Here is a 16,345-nt window from a genome sequence, read left to right as displayed (position 1 = left end):
GCGAAACCGTTCGACCCTGAGAAAGCTTGGACCGATCACCTGAACCGCTTGGCAGACATCGACAGAATGTATCCGAGCAAAGCGCCTTTGCTCTCCCGGCATATAAGCCCGCCGCTCAGTACGAAGCGATTGTTCGACATCTACGGTGAGTACCGTCGTTCCTCGTTCCGTGTGTTCATGCGATGAGAATCGATCTCGGTCTTTTATTTTCGTGTCGGTCGAACGAATCGCGACGCTCGAACACTGCGATTTCTCCCGAATTCGCGCACCGATCCGGCACGAAAGTGGACAATTCCGGGAGAAGCGACGCGATTATTCGAGCCTCGCCGCTCGTTTTTACATTTTACTAGTTGTCGACAATTTTAAAAATCGTGAATTATATACTAATTAATGTAATTGTTAATATTTGTGACTATATTAAATAGTGTAATTAATATTAATATAATTAATGTAAAATTGTATGTAATTGTACAATCGGTGATTATATTAATTATGTTAATATTAGTAATTTATAATATTTAATAATTATAAATACTAATAATTATATTAATTACTATATAATATAATTTACGATTTTTATAATTGTTGACAACTACAAAAATGGCGAACATTTTTACAGTGATAAAAGTTTGATAGAAAAGAATATAAAAGGTTATATAAAAGTTAAATTAAATTGTTTATTAAATAATTTAAACTACTTTAAATTATTTAAATTATTTAAAAGTCGCAATCATTCGTTACGGAGAGAATGACGTGTGCACACGTCGCACTTCGTACCATTAACATCGTGATTTAATTTCAGGTAACTTGTTAGACGATTCGCATTTGATACCGTCTCTATCGTCACTGCTTCGTCGGAAGCCGTTGTTCGATCTCCTCGAACCGTCCCCAATGGCGCCCATTAGCGCGTTTACGAGAGACCCATGGTGGTACCCGAGCTACGCTCCCTACATCCCCGGCTACGCTCAAAGGAGCACTCCTTTCTATCTGAGAGACAGTTACCTCAGTCCTGTGAAGCGTAGCTACCTATGGAGCCGACATCCAATCAGGCCTTTCGGTACGTAATCTCACCTTCCGTTCGACGTTTCGAGCCGGGTGCGATCGCCGTTCATTTGAGACGAATAGCCTTCGGATCGTGTTCCCTTGTCGACGATTTTTCGGGGAACAAAGTTCTCAGAGAGCTGCGTACAAAGGGAACGACGCCGTGAAAAGGTTCCCCGGCTCATTTCGAGCAACTTTTTCCTTTGCGAAAATGCGATCCGCCGCTCCGTTCGCGAGTTATCAGCGAAAAACATGGGCCAATCGGAGAGCGAGCGCGCCGGGCGCTCCGCCCTCGCGGCCATCGCGAGGGCGTGGCCGTGCGCGATCGCTCACTGGCCGGCGTTTTTCGTTGATAACTCGTAAACGAAGCCTAGGAGAGAATTTTTGCAAAGGAAAAAGTTGCTCCAAATGATCTCGGCTACCCTTACGGCCGCATTACGAGACATTTTTGGGAGATATTCTTCTCGGATGGAGCGCAAAAATTGCGCGCTGCCTGCGCGACAACGACCGAAGGATTTTTCAAGGATCTTTCTCGACGCAGTTCGACTTCCTTCTAGGAAATCGGTTTCTCAATGAATCTCAATGAATGCGGCGTTGCGTCAAGAACGGTCTAAAATACGCCGATCGATTTAGCGCGATAAATTTCACAACGCGCGCAATTATACAACATCCGTAAACCGAGCCGAGCTCGTTGCGAAATCTATTGGCCTCTAAAAACGTGGGATGACGCGCGCGGATCGAGCTTCCGTTAAATTTCGCTGATATAAAATAAACTCACCGGCGAGTCGACGTTCGCAAAGGAGAAATCGCGAATTATTGCACGATAATTTACCGGCTCGAACCGCGCTATTTTGCATCCGGATTCGACGAGACGCGGTTAAATTGTTGTTAATGCCGACACTTTTTGCAACAACAACAACAAGCACGCTTTCGCGATTATTTCGAGATCTCCTGACGAAATCCGTTCGGCCGCGGAACGCTCGATTGTGCAACAATCAGGCTTGCAACCCGAAGGAAAAAATAAAAAAAGTTTGGCATTATCTGAACATCTGCTTGATCGTTGGCTCGGGCGCAGATATTGTTGTTCTCTTCAGCTGAAATCGGAAAGCTTGGACGATGATCCAAGCCAACTGTGATTCCGCGTTTCTGGCAGTTTCGGCCGATCAATTTACGTCGACGTCGCGCGCTTTCTTCCGTTGAAAAGCAGTGTCGATCGACGATGCCGTCATCGTAGCATTCATCCTCGGATTTAATCTACGAATAATTTGTGAATTTGTTCGTGGATAAACGACGGAGCATCTCGAAATAATTGTCCGTATAATTAATAATAATTTCCGCGCGAAACGCGCTCGGCCGCGCGGAATATTTCCGACGATTTCCGATTTCAACATTCAACATGTTGAATTCGTAAAGCTCCTGCACAATGTTACCGCTGACTTCGCCGAGTTCGTTGTTGCCTTCGCCATTTGCCGGCTTCCCGTTTAGAAGCCATTTAGTTGCTGGATTATTCGCTCAACACTGTGCGAGCTCGCGGGTCACGTGCTGGCCGCGGTCAGCGCGTCTGCGGAGTATTCGCGTCCGAAAAGTGGACGAAATCTATGATAATGCAGATTTTTTATTTTGTTGTTTTATTTAGGTTTGGTCGGATATTTTTTAGTGTAAATATAGTCGAAACGAAGTCGTAGTTTTGAACTTTTTTTCTTGTGAGAGATAGTGAAGATGGGAAACTTCCCTTGTAACAGCAAGTAGCACTCAGTAGCAGCCGATTCCTTTTTCACAGTAAAGACAGAACTTCGTTATTTACAACAAGCTCAAAATGAACGTCCGATCTCGTTGGATTCGCATTTGAAAAATAAATTTAAAACAGAAGATATGCTAAATTAGCTAAATCTCAAAGTGAATCAAAAATATAAAAATATAGCTTTGATATATTATTTTTTAATGCTATAAAAACCAGTAGAAAACTGTAAACGATAATCTTAATTTTCAATCATTTTGCAACTGTGTTCAAAATTAAGAAATGACGAAAAAAAAGTGTTCTGTTAACTATAGGTAAGAAATTGTTCACTTTATACGACTTTATAACATTATAAAAAGACTTTCGTCCGATTTTTGGACGCGAATACCTCCCCCCCTCCCCCAAAGCGAAAAAATTCGGTGGCTTTTCGAAACAGCAAACACGAGATTTTGAGATCGGCAACAGAGTCCGATCGAGCCGGACATTAAAAAAAAAAAAGAAAGAGAAAAAGAAAAAGAACGAAAAAACCAGCCGAATAAAATTGAAATTCATCCACGATGAGACAAATTGATATTTGGTACACGAATTGTGTCTGTTGTATTTCAGGATCGTTATACTACTATTATTCGCAGCCAGTTCCAGTATTTCACTTTACCCGTCCGTGGTACAATAAACGTACCACATATTAAGAAACAAAACAAAAGTGAGCGACAAGATTGAAATGTGGTCGAGTGTTCTTTTCACCCCCCTCCATCGCATCATCCTCCAATTTTTATACTCGTTAATTCTGTGAAATAATCATAATTTCGAAACAAAGCCGACACCATAATTGATGTACATATTATACATATACATATTACATATTACATATATCTATATATCTGGCTGCAACGAGATGCATTCGACGATTAACACGCATCTATACGTAACAAACATTAATTAATCAAAGGGAGAAGAGGATCGGAATCGCCGTTCGTAGAACAGCCCGATATAATACGAACGATAATTAAGGTCTCATCATTATAAAAATTCACTCGCAATCATTCATTTGCGAAGGGTTGACAACCATTTACGCCCAAACAGCGCCGCACTGCTGTCTGCATTTTGTACGTGACTGACTTACGCTGGAGACAGAAAGTTTAAACAACTGCAAACTCCCCATTTTCAAACAAAATTTATTATTATTATTATGAATAATAATTAATTAATTAATTAATTAATTATAAAACTATTTACTGGTAATATTAATTAATTAATCATTACATTATTTATTGGTATCAATCATTAATTAGTTAACTATTAAATTATTTATTATTATTATTAATCATGAATTAGTTATTAAATTATGAATCATTATTACATAAATAATTGGTTATTATTATTAATAATTGATTAATTAATTACTATTAAATTATTAATAAAACTACCGTCTTTCAGTAACCGTTAAACAGTTAATATTGATACAACTGATACGAAACTTTCTGTCGCCCCAGTGTATCCACCATGTCCTCTAATAGGTATTTTATTTTGAAAGGTGTTCCTCTATGTTCATTTTCGCTCGACTAATATGTATATACACACGTGTAAATATCAAGGGAGAACCGGCCCTGGCGAACAGAAGCCCCCCTCCGGAGATTTTGAATGGCGCCCCTCTACACGACTCCGTTTCTCGCGGGGCACAGCTCCGCTCGTTCAGTTTTGTGTTTGCAGACGATGTTGAAACATTCATAACGCTAGCTTTTGACACACGAGAGATCTCCTTGCGTAGACAACACTGAGCCCCGGTTGACCACACACACGTGCATCCCTGTGATAAGACACGCGTCCCCCATATGTGTTTCACGAAGCTTCGAGAGTCTCGTTCGCTGCTTTCGATTCTACATATGTACATAACAAGCTCGACTGTTTTTTCCCTCAAATTTACAGCAAGACGAAACTCTCGAAGCTTTCGATCGTTCTGTTTATCCATTTTATACAGGCTCTCCCAAAATTATGGCATTTCCGAGAAGTGAGGGATTCCTGAGGTGATTTGAAGCAACTTTTTCCTTTACAGAAATGTTCTCCGAGGCTTCGTTCACGAGTTATCAATGAAAAACACTGACGCCACGCCCTCGCGACCATCGCCGCTGCGTCAGACAGCCGGCGCGACACGGGCATTGGCCGCTAGGGTGGGGCGCCGGCCTCGCTCGCTCTCCGATTGGCCCACGTTTTTCGTTAATAACTCGTAAACGAAGCCGCGGATCGCATTTTCACAAAGGAAAAAGTTGCTTGAAATGAGCTCAGGAACCTCTCACTTCTCGGAAATATCATAATTTTGGGACACGCTGTATATGTATCGTATGTATTCGTCGATTGTGACTTTTTCAGTTTGATCCAACGATCGGTCTGTTTTGCAGCTCACGTCTACTGATGACCGTGTCGCCCCGTGTCGCATGGAACGCGCGATACGTCACGAACCGATGAAAAAAGCTGAGTAAAAACACGTAAAAAGAATTGCAAAAAAACAAAAACAGATATGACAGAGTATACGCATCGTATCCCGAAGAACAGCGCGACACCCGTCGCCCGACGCTATGCCTTTTCTTTCTCGCAGTGCGTACCGTCGTCCATGATGTCTTATTTATTAACGTTAATCGCCACCATGGTTTATTGTACTCTTCATTCGTGCTGTCTACGAATATAATAAAACACTGCCCAAATTTTACCACGAGACTACAAACGTTATTACGAAGATCCTCGCGCTCGCCTTGTCAAGCTATGTTATATTCCTACAACGGTGTATGTAAAATATTATATAAACTATTATATATAGTATAAAATATAACATATAATATATATAATATTATATAATGTAAATAATATTGTTATATGTATTATTATAACATACATTATTATGTATATTATTATAATATATATTATTATGTATATTATTATAATATACATAAACCAATTGTGCTCCTCGTATCGCATTTCTATTAATATTATTAATATTTATAATTATTAAATGTTATAATTATCAATATTATCAATATTAATATAACGATTAAATATTATAATCATTAATATTGTCAACATTAATACAATTAATATAATGATTAAGTATTATAATCATTAATATTATCAGCATTAATATAAAATATTAATTAATTATAATTAATTTTAATTAATTATAAAATTATATAATAAATTAACATAAAATCATACCTCCTCTCCCTAAATAGTCCACTTTTGTGTACAATGTGAGCGTCAATCATGGAGAATATCCTGTGCTACGTTTACAAAATTATTTCAACAAACAAAAGCCCACTTTACAAACACACTATCATTTAAATACCATCGCATAGCCGCCTATCCTGTCGTCCTTTCCGCTCGTCGTCCATCAAACTCGCGAACCCGAGCGAGAGGATCAAGCCAACCAGGTTTGTACAACAATATGCATGTTTATTATCCGAAAGTTTTACATCGTTAGGATGTCATTTGTATAGGCGTGCATCGGCGGGACTCGGCCGACGCAGTGAACAGGGGGGGGAGGGGGTGGGGGGTGTACGCCTACGATCATTCTTGCATCGGTTCTATCAGTTATCATAGTTTCTATGTGTATCGACGAGGCGTCGTCGGATCACAAGCGATGATCAGCCATTTACAAATATAATATATCTATGTGTGTTAATCCACGTTCCTCGGACCAGAAAGGAAAAACGCATACATGTACAACGAGGGGTGGGGGATGGGTGGGGGGATCACAACCGCATCTTCTATGATTTAAGAACTCGCGCAGGAAGGACTCGGGTGTAGTATAAAGCTGGAGGGGGAAGAAGACGACCGAGATGCAACGAATCCTCTAAATACAGTAATGTCTCCCTTATTGACGCCTGGATTGTCTACGAAAATGGACAATTCGGAAAGAGGAGATACGATTATTCGAGCCTTGCGGCTCGCTTTTATAATTGTGGACAATTTATAACTATAAAAATAAACCGCAAGACTCCTCCTCCCAAACTACTGAGCGTCAGTAACGGAGACATTACTGTACAGTAATGTCTCCCTTATTGACGCTTGGATTGTCTACGAAAATGGACAATTCGGAAAGAGGAGATACGATTATTCGAGCCTTGCGGCTCGCTTTTATAATTGTGGACAATTTATAACTATAAAAATAAACCGCAAGGCTCCTCTTCCCAAATTACTGAGCGTCAGTAAGGGAGACATTACTGTACTGTAATGTCTCTCTAATTGACGCTTAAATTGTCCACGAAAATGGACAATTTGGGGAGATAATAATAAAACGAGCCACAAGGCTCGAACAATCGTATCACCTCTTCCAAAATTGTCCATTTTTCTGGACAATCAGAGAGACATTATTTGCGTCAATTAGAGAGACATTACTGTAATTGCTGTCGAAGAGTCCATCGACGCTGTTTCTCCTAAACTTCCGCGAACGATGACACATGTACGTTGATGGAAACGCGCATTCGAACAAATCCGAGTCATCGGAGACTCAATCTACGTCCACACAAACGCGCGCGCTCACGCACATACATGCAGACAGAATACTTGCAGCACACAGGCATCGCATTTGTTATAACTATCATAGTCGAACCGTGTCGCTTATGCGCGTCTACGTTGCTCGGTGCACCGCGTGCACTAAACAATAATAATCGTGCTACATCCGGATCGGGTCGATTCGACGGCTGCTGTTCACAACGTGCAATTTCGATTCGTTTAAAAAGTGCTACGTGATTCTATTTAAGATCACGGATCGATGCGATGTTCGCTGCAATTTTAACTTGACATCGAGCTATTAATTATACAATTCTGATTCCGCGTGGACTCGATGACAAATTAGAACGACAAAATTCGAATTGCGTGGAAGTTGGAATCGAATTTTTGCCGTTAACCCTTTGTACTCGGACTGACGACTCCGACTCGCCAATTGTTATAATATCGGTCACAAAATTTTATTTCACATATATCAAATGCATTCGAGTCGATAGAAATAGAAATACTGTAAGTCGGAAAAATTATTTTGAATTCAGAGTTAAAATGACTTCGAGTGCAAAGGGTTAAATGTATATTGAACGGTAATTTTAAATAAAATCGTGTCGCATGCGCGTCTCGAATATCATCGCGTTGGAAGAACTGTTCGAACAGGATCGTACAGAGTTGTGTTGTTTCGATATCGTTGCATGAAATCGCTCCTCCGAAATAGCATCGCGTGACCGGCGACCGTCGAATTTCTAAGTGAAACCGTCTGAAAGTGAAACAGTAGACAGGAATAAAAACCGCTCAAGCTTTATACTATTTGGAATAAAAAGAATAATCGATATTTTCATTCAACGATTCCATATATTTCACTTTATCGCAAGATTAAAATCTCTTAGTAGCTGGAGGCCGCCCTTCTTAACGGCGGCTCCTTAAATTATTAGTACATACAATTTTGTATCTTAGAGAATTAGTGTTTTTTGTCATCATTAATATGATTATTATTTTCCTCTTAATCCACCTTTGCAATCAATCGCATATTATCCTTCGCGGGAAGGCATATAGTAATCTGCATAGTGACATCGTCTTAAAAATACTGGTTCTCTCTCTCTCACTCTCGCGCTTTCTGATCATATCTCTTTTTATTTCCTTCGTTTTCATCGTTCGAGAATAAACGGTATCTAACATTTCTACAACGTACCATGGAAGGTGCTCTCGGTATCTCAAAATACTGCGAAGATCATGAAATCACTCCAAAAACCGGTCGTCGCGCGGGCGAGACAGAACGAAGAAAAGAAAAAGGTAGGGACAAAGGAACAAAGCGAAATTAATTAGTAACTATATACATTGTTGTGTAGTCGGCGCTCTTATTAAAGACGATATAATTAAAGTGAGCTGCGAAAGCGAAATGACAATAATCGGAAGTAACGGAGAGAAATGTTAAGAACAATTAACGTAGCCTAATAATTACATTAGAACATTTTACATGAAAGCAATAAATAGTCAAAAAATGAGAATGTCGTTTTTGTAAACGCTGATGAGGACCAAGGACCGCCCGGCATCCGGTTGGACGGGGATGAATTTAATAATAATAACAAGAACCCGAACGGTATACGGAAGAAACGATCCCTGGATTATGTTAATGAAAAAAGAAAACGTCACGTTTTAATTGTAACATATTACTTTATCTTACTGATAACGCTGTCAAGAGAAGGGGTAAATCGTACCCCTCTTCCCTTGACATATATCTCCAAGGTGGAACACGAAAAGTATAATACTCATGAAAAAATGTAGTGGCATAGTACGAAGTTTGTTTTTAGTTTTCCATTTTTTTTTTCTGGATCTTTAGAGATGTTCCGTTACAACAACAAGCACACTCGGACAGGGTTTTCCTACGAATGTACGGTTGGTTACTTGTTTGATTGTTTTCTTTTTTTCGTTTTTTTTTTCGTTTTGCTTTGTTTTTAATCACTAATCAGTCAACAGAATGATATACTTAAAAAATATATATCTACACGTAAAATCATACGCAAGGGAGAAGGTTAAAACAGAGGTTTTAAAAAGTCTTCAACGATCACAAACAACTTCTGACGATAAAACACCACTATCTAGAGTTCCTCACCCGCCCGTTATTGTTTACTCATCGATATAAATTTTTATGAATTTCTTCTGCCTGGCATGGGGATCCAATAGTGGTAAAAAATACGGACGAGGCTGTCATTTCTTTTTGGCTGGATTCCTTTGTGGTGTGGCCGGTCTCGCGCCCTGCCCGGTATTCATTCCTATATATTGGTATTTAGCTTTCTTCTCAGACGGTTTCAATATCTTTGAACAGAAAACGAGAAACATCATGACATTTCATACAATGCGCGCGTAAACTTATCATCGGCTCGATGTTAAATTCGTGAATATTGAAGTTCAACCTGAAAACTGCACATCAAAGACTCGTCGACGCTCATCATTCCGCCGGCGTTGTCGTACTCCCCGCAGTAATTCGGCGCGGAGAACAACGTGACCAGCTGCCGTTTCGCAAAAAACTCATAACCGTCTTCGACCACTTGATGCGCCCTGCATATTAAGTCCATATCGTGGCGGTTCAAAAACTTGGACACTATGTCCGGACCGAACGTGAACGAAACGCCTCTGTCGTTCTCTCCCCAACCCTGCGGCAAATGAAATAACAATGTTATAGTTTTGCGTGATATTTCTTTCATATTGTTCCGTAAACGGACGAAGTTAATAACGAGATACAATAATACCTGGACCTCTTTGTCAGGATCCGACCACAGTAAGTCGCAAAGAAGGCCAGTATCAGGTACATCTGTTGGACGCATAATTCTTCTGATTTGTTCCATGTTCTGTTTAAAGAAAAACAAAAAAAGAAGAAGAAAAGAAGGTCAAAGTTACAGACATTTTTATGTAAGAATTTCAAGCTATTAATAAGCAGCCGCATAATATTCTATCAAAGTTCCCTTCCATTGATAATAATGAATAAATGAAGACACAATCATCCCTTGTCCATACATCAATGAGGTAGATAATAAAAAGCCAATATTTCAATCTCTAATGTTCTATTAACCATTGAACTTTTCACTTTCTTCCTCGTTGAATTATAAATAGAAAATATAATCCAGTATATATAATCGCCTATTATGTTGCCATTCATTGAAACCCGATAAGATGATTTTTACGCATGATCGATTACAAATAAATATGAAAAAGATATTAACAAATATTTTTAATTAATTGACACTCCAAAGGGCTCTCCAAGGAGTATGGAGTATTATATATAATATATATAAATATAATATATATTATATATATTATATATTATATTAATTATTATATATAATATATATTATATATTATGATTATATTATATTATATTATATTATGTTATATATATAATCACCTGAAGGTCCGGACTAAGGCCGCCATGGCAGCAGAAGATTTTCTCGTCGATGATGGCCGCGATCGGTAAACAGTTGAAACAATCCGTGAACGTCTTCCATAATTTAACGTTGTAACGCTTCTTGCATTCGTCGTAGAACCCGTATATCCTGTTTATGCTGGCGCACTCGTGATTGCCGCGCAACAAGAAAAAATTCTCTGGATATTTGATCTTGTACGCGAGCAGCAGGCATATCGTTTCCAGCGATTGTTTACCTCGGTCTACGTAATCCCCGAGGAACAAATAATTCGCTTCCGGCGGGAAGCCGCCGTATTCAAACAGCCGTAACAGATCGGTGTACTGGCCGTGTATATCGCCGCAGATCTTAAGTGGGGCCTCCAGCTCGAGCAGGATCGGCTGCTGAAGGAAAATCTCCCGTGACTTCAGGCAAAGGCCCCGCACTTCACCCTCCGTCATTACAACGGTCTTTCCTGGCCGGCATCCTCTGACTGCGTCCAAAAATTTCGTACGTTTAAATGCATTTCGACCGACCGCGGCGTCGCGAAGCCTCGCGAGGGCCGACAGTTTTTATTTCGCAGGTAAAGTGTACGCCGAGCATAACTTTCTACGCTGGAGCATGAAGGTGTCCTGACTGCCAAGAACCGATTTGAAGGGGGAGGGGAGAGGGGGGGGGACGTGTAGATAAATACGTTCATGTACTCGGCTCTGCCACGAATTTTCGTAGAGTCACGTAGCTCTGTCATTACCCATAATATTATCCCAGGGAGATATACAGGGTGTCCCGAAAATGTCTCGAAATCCGGAAACGGGAGGTTCCCGAGGTGATTTGAAGCAACTTTCTCCTTTGCGAAAATGTTCTCCGAGGCTTCGTTTACGAGTTATTAACGAAAAGCACTGACCAATAAGAGGCGAGCTCGGTCGACGACCCGCCCACGGGACCGCCGGCGTCGCTCGCAAGGGCGGAGCGCTGACCGCGCTCACGACTCGTTGGTCAACCGTTTTTCGTGAATAACTCGTAAACGAAGCGACGGAGAAAATTTTCACTAAGGAAAAAGTTGCTTCAAATCATCTCGGGAATCCCCTACTTTCGGATTGCGAGACATTTTTCGGACACCCTGGGTAGAGAGTGTACATTTTATCCTGCACATTGAAATATCTTCGTTATTTCTGCCAGCACCAAAAAAAAATGGGACAACTTCGTTTGGCTCAGGTCTAATAATTTTCTCCCTCAAGGCCACTTTCTTCGAGTATCCGAGGTCATCGATAGTTTTCGCACGTCAACCCTTAAGGGTCACAGTGTCGGGGGTCGTTGAATTCGTCTCGGTGTGCGCCACACAGCTGCGTTATAAAAAATAGGGGTTAATGTGCAAAAATATCGATGGCCTCAATACTTAAAAAGAAATGACCTCGGCAGGAAAAGGGAAAAACATGAATCGTATTTTTAGCTTTGAAGCGAAACAACGTTGTTTGGACACGTTTTTTGATACCGGCAGAAAGATAACGGATGATATTTCGACGCGCAGGATTAAATAAATACCCCGTATTTACTATGTATATACAGTCAGAGCAAAAGTTTCTGGTTGTTCAGGGCCACCGCGAGATCACTCCCTATATTCCTCAGTTAGGTGCCCGTGCTTACGTTGATGCTAACACCGTACATAGGTAAGTAGCAGCACCGTGGGATCAATAATATTTCAATCGAGCTGCAGCATTTTTTTTTATAACCGCGAACATAAATATTAATAAAGGTAGCGCGGCCTTGACCCATTCGGAAGCTTTACCCTGACTGCGATACGTTTCCGGTTAATTCGTGCGGTAATATTCCGTGAACGTGAAACGTCACGCGTACGAAATATTTTAAAAATAACTATTCTATAATTATCGCCAACTGATTAAACCCTTCCGTTACCGGACAGTTCACAGCGGATCTAGATTTCGCCGCGTGTTCGCTGGAACATTAACGCGACTGTTTCGCGTCCTACGAATCAACGGATATTTTTAATTAAGTTATCTTAAATTAATGTACGACAAATTTCGAACGAACGTACGTATTTATATGTTTCGATATGTTTACGAACACCGGATATGACGGTTAAGCAAGCGAACGAAAGCGAAAGCAAATTTGTATTTCTTATATTATATATTATATATTATATATAATATAATAATATAATAATAATATAATAATATATAATAATATATAAAATTTTATTTTATTTTTTATATTAAAGCAAAGAAATATAAAACCGAGTGAATCTTTATTAATCTATCTATAAACAATAAATTTAAATAATATATTCAACGGTTAACAAGCACGAGAAAATGTGCTCCCAGTACACCGTTGGTAAGGGAAGGGTTATTTTAATGATCGATGACAAAATAGGCAGTGTTTACACAACAAAAATGATATAACAGATATTATCGATTTCCGATTCAGGGGAAGAACGACGTTTCACGTGGAATTCCTTTAATATATCGCGTTTCTATCTACTTATACGACTTGCTTAATTGGCAGGCGGTATCGGTTCCTGAATCGTCGGAAAATAAATGGTTGTCACGCCGCGGTGCGTATTTCGGTTGAAGGGTCGCAATTTCCAATAGAAAATTCACTTTCTTTTCTCCCCCTCCGTATGATGCAATTGTTTGAAGAAACGACTCTAGGTCGGGGGTTCGATTATAAAAACGTCGAGCTACGTGGTATAGGTTTCCTCTTGATGCAATAATCGAGAATACGAAAGGTTGTCGCACACTGTAGTTATAATGCTTCAAAGGGATTAAAGTGGCTATATGAGTCCTCGGGAATAATACGATGAGCATGAACTTACAGGAAAACAAAGTCTAAAAAAAGAGAAAAGCCGAAAGCCATTTAGTGATATGCAATCGCCTACGCAATTAGTTCGAACGCGAACGCATAAAACCAAATATCAATGGTTGGAGGTGGAGGGGGTGGGGGTTGTCGAAAACGCGAAAAAAGAAATTAGAACGGTTAAATTTTGCGCACACGTGTGTAAAACACATCGGAATCTCGCGGTGTCATCATCAATGTATTTATAACTATGGAGGAATTTCATGGTGTGCGGTTAAATGAAGTCGATGCGACGGTTATTGGAAAACTGCATATCAGCAAGGTCATATCACAACGATCCAAATGATTATAGTCGATAAGAAAATATCATTTTTCTGCGAAAAACTATTTAGCTAACTTAATAAGAGAAATTCTATGTTCGAGGTGGGAGCATACATTAGAAACCTATTCTCTATTAATAAATACGGTTATTTAAAGAAAACGATAAAAAAGATAGAAAATCGTCATGGTTATATTTGATCAAACACGAGACAGCTTGGAACAGGCTCCGCTCGCGGACATGTTACGATTTATTGCAACAGTTTTATTTAGGAACACGTACAGGGTATCTTGATAAGTTTTGATATTATCGATTAAAAATACAAAGAACATTCAGAATCATAAGAAACCATTCGAATGAACTTTTCTCTCTGGTTTATCATCGTTTATTATGTACTTTTATAAAACAAAAATATATTTCTTCTTCAATTATGTCTCCTAACTTCTACGGGATACAAGCGATATATCATTTCATTGGTAAGAAAGATCGTCTGCTTTTCATCCATATCTTTATCCTAATTACAATAAATTTCTTATCGGACAAAGAAATTCTGTTTAAAAAATGACTCATTCAAGTATACAGCATTCGAGTATATCAATCTGCACAGAGATAACGCGCGTTTCGTATTTACTTGCTTCTCAGATATAAAATCAATGTTATAAACTATATTCAGTATCGAACACATCGAGGAAAATATAACATATCGGAAAAGGGTGACATCATATTTTAGATAAACTTGGCAATCTTGACAGAGATAATACTTGGGAGGAAATAGCATGTTCATTAACACTAGAACTATCGAAATGACTGGTTTCTGATTTGTTTCTTTCACAATCTCTGATGCTAGAAAAATGTTTTTGTTACACATTTTTATATGATCTCCTTCAATGTAGCATATAATATAATAAAACGGTATACATTATAGTCACCGTTCAGGTCTCTGTAGTTCTACTGTTAATATCGGATCAAAAAAAATTGTTCATTTTGCATTTTCTGGAAACATGTTAATTCATGAACGAATTAACACCGGCAAATATCATATTGAACATGCGATTGAGTTCGCATTCGAGCCACTATTTGTGTTCCAATGAGATCACATCGGGTGACCTTCATAAAACTATAATTCATCCGTTGAAGTGTAAACACGGTAACTAAAAGCTTCATCGAATATTTACATTATAGATGTTGTTTCCATAGCCTTGCGATACGTAATACCCTCAGAGAACCCACGCTGAACCGTATCGGAGACGCTGATGCACAGCAATATGAGAAAAGCTAAGGAGAGCGTACGGTGGCACAATAACAAAAATCAACCAGGAACGGCGATGACATCTTAAATGAAATTCAATATTGCAGTTGCCACGATATTGTAACTAGCTTCTATTTCATCTTATGTTATAAATCATATATATGTATATGAGGACGAGCGATCACGCACGACGTTGAGGCAGGTAAAGATGCAACTAAAAAAAAAAAAAGAGACGTCCAAGAGAGAACTACATGATGTTTGTTTCCTTGTTGCGTACCGACAAAATCCGACGAGAAAATATCTTTTAGCTTGGCTTTCTTCTGTACCTGGTCTTTCTGCGCTTGGTAAACTTTACCGCGCAGAATTCCGAGACACGTAGCATGAGAAAGAGAACAAACGTGAAAAAATAGTTTCGCCTTCGAGGAAACGAAGAAAAGTCGACGGATAAACTCGTCGACGTCTGGAAATGTAAGAGTTTAACGAAGACTGTAAAACACTGGGAGATCGATATCAGTTTTTTTGAACCGATCTACCGACCGTAAGCAAAATAGTATTTCAACGGACATGGGAGATCGAGAGAAACCGTTTACGGACTCGTTAAAGCACAGATACCGTGTGTCGTAAAATAGACCGCGCACGATTATTAATCTTCCTTTGGTTGAAAAGAAAACGTATATGTTCGATGTACGGCGGCGCGACATCGGATCGAGCCAATTTCCACCGGATACTTTGGAAAAACTTCCCGTTAACTGTACACCAAATCGTAGACAGGAATCTTGGGAACAACTTCACACTTTCTTTCCACCAAGCCTCCCTTTTTTATCACGTACCTTCCAACAATCTTTGTATCAGGTTGTCGACGTTCAACTCGACATCCGCCATTTTTTCTTGCCACTGACTGACTGACCCGATGTTTGTAGACTAGACGATACGTTTGTGTACGCAGTTAACTGTATATACATATGTAAATACATCTCGTAGGATTCATGTGTAGCTATACGTGTACGCGTGCTGTTATCGACTGCCGGTTCTATGTAAATAAGAAAAGGATTATAATGATCTAGAACAAGTGAAGCAATTTCAGGATTTATTTGAAATAATGATCACCGACACGGTTACTAAGAAAACGGTGTTTTGAAAAAATAAGAATTATTAAGTAATGGGCATTTAAATATCAGAAAATATTATATAAATATAATAAATTCTTATATATATTATTAAATAATAAATTCTTATTAAATAAATAAATAAATTATTATTAAATAATAAATAAATATATTATTAAATATAATAACTTC

The 16,345-nt window shown here is 39.1% G+C and overlaps 2 protein-coding genes across 5 annotated transcripts in view; one reads left to right on the top strand and one right to left on the bottom strand.

Annotated features, from left to right (window-relative positions):
- The window catches only part of Mf (myofilin), a 30,877-nt gene extending 25,394 nt beyond the window's left edge, over window positions 1-5,483 (top strand). The window contains exons 5-8 of one of the 2 annotated variants that reach the window (XM_033477466.2): window positions 2-145; window positions 803-1,057; window positions 3,386-3,482; window positions 5,176-5,483. In XM_033477466.2, coding sequence (XP_033333357.1) covers window positions 2-145; window positions 803-1,057; window positions 3,386-3,468 — 482 coding nt within the window. In that variant the 3' untranslated portion in view covers window positions 3,469-3,482; window positions 5,176-5,483. The remainder of the gene's footprint in view (window position 1; window positions 146-802; window positions 1,058-3,385; window positions 3,483-5,175) is intronic. The other variant, XM_033477468.2, reaches the window with a different exon arrangement.
- A 2,622-nt stretch (window positions 5,484-8,105) lies between these two features.
- On the bottom strand, window positions 8,106-16,022 carry LOC117224526 (serine/threonine-protein phosphatase PP1-beta catalytic subunit). Of its 3 annotated transcripts, XM_033477513.2 has the most exons (6): window positions 15,878-15,992; window positions 15,325-15,396; window positions 10,674-11,161; window positions 10,021-10,119; window positions 9,685-9,924; window positions 8,106-9,586 (listed from the first exon to the last, which is right to left on the bottom strand). In XM_033477513.2, the coding sequence occupies exons 1-6, from the start codon at window positions 15,927-15,929 to the stop codon at window positions 9,479-9,481; spliced, it is 1,059 nt and encodes a 352-aa protein (XP_033333404.1). In that variant the 5' UTR covers window positions 15,930-15,992; the 3' UTR covers window positions 8,106-9,478. The 3 variants fall into 3 exon arrangements, with proteins under 3 accessions (XP_033333404.1, XP_033333405.1, XP_033333406.1); XM_033477514.2 differs by lacking the exon at window positions 15,325-15,396 and having other exon boundaries at window positions 15,878-16,022; XM_033477515.2 differs by lacking the exons at window positions 15,325-15,396; window positions 15,878-15,992 and adding an exon at window positions 14,974-15,104.
- Between the last annotated feature and the right edge of the window lie 323 nt (window positions 16,023-16,345).

The sequence above is a fragment of the Megalopta genalis genome, chromosome 16, assembly GCF_051020955.1.
Source record: "Megalopta genalis isolate 19385.01 chromosome 16, iyMegGena1_principal, whole genome shotgun sequence".
Lineage (NCBI taxonomy): Eukaryota > Metazoa > Arthropoda > Insecta > Hymenoptera > Halictidae > Megalopta > Megalopta genalis.
The sequence above is the reverse complement of the archived record's forward strand: the minus strand, read 5'-3'. Positions and strand labels throughout refer to the sequence as shown.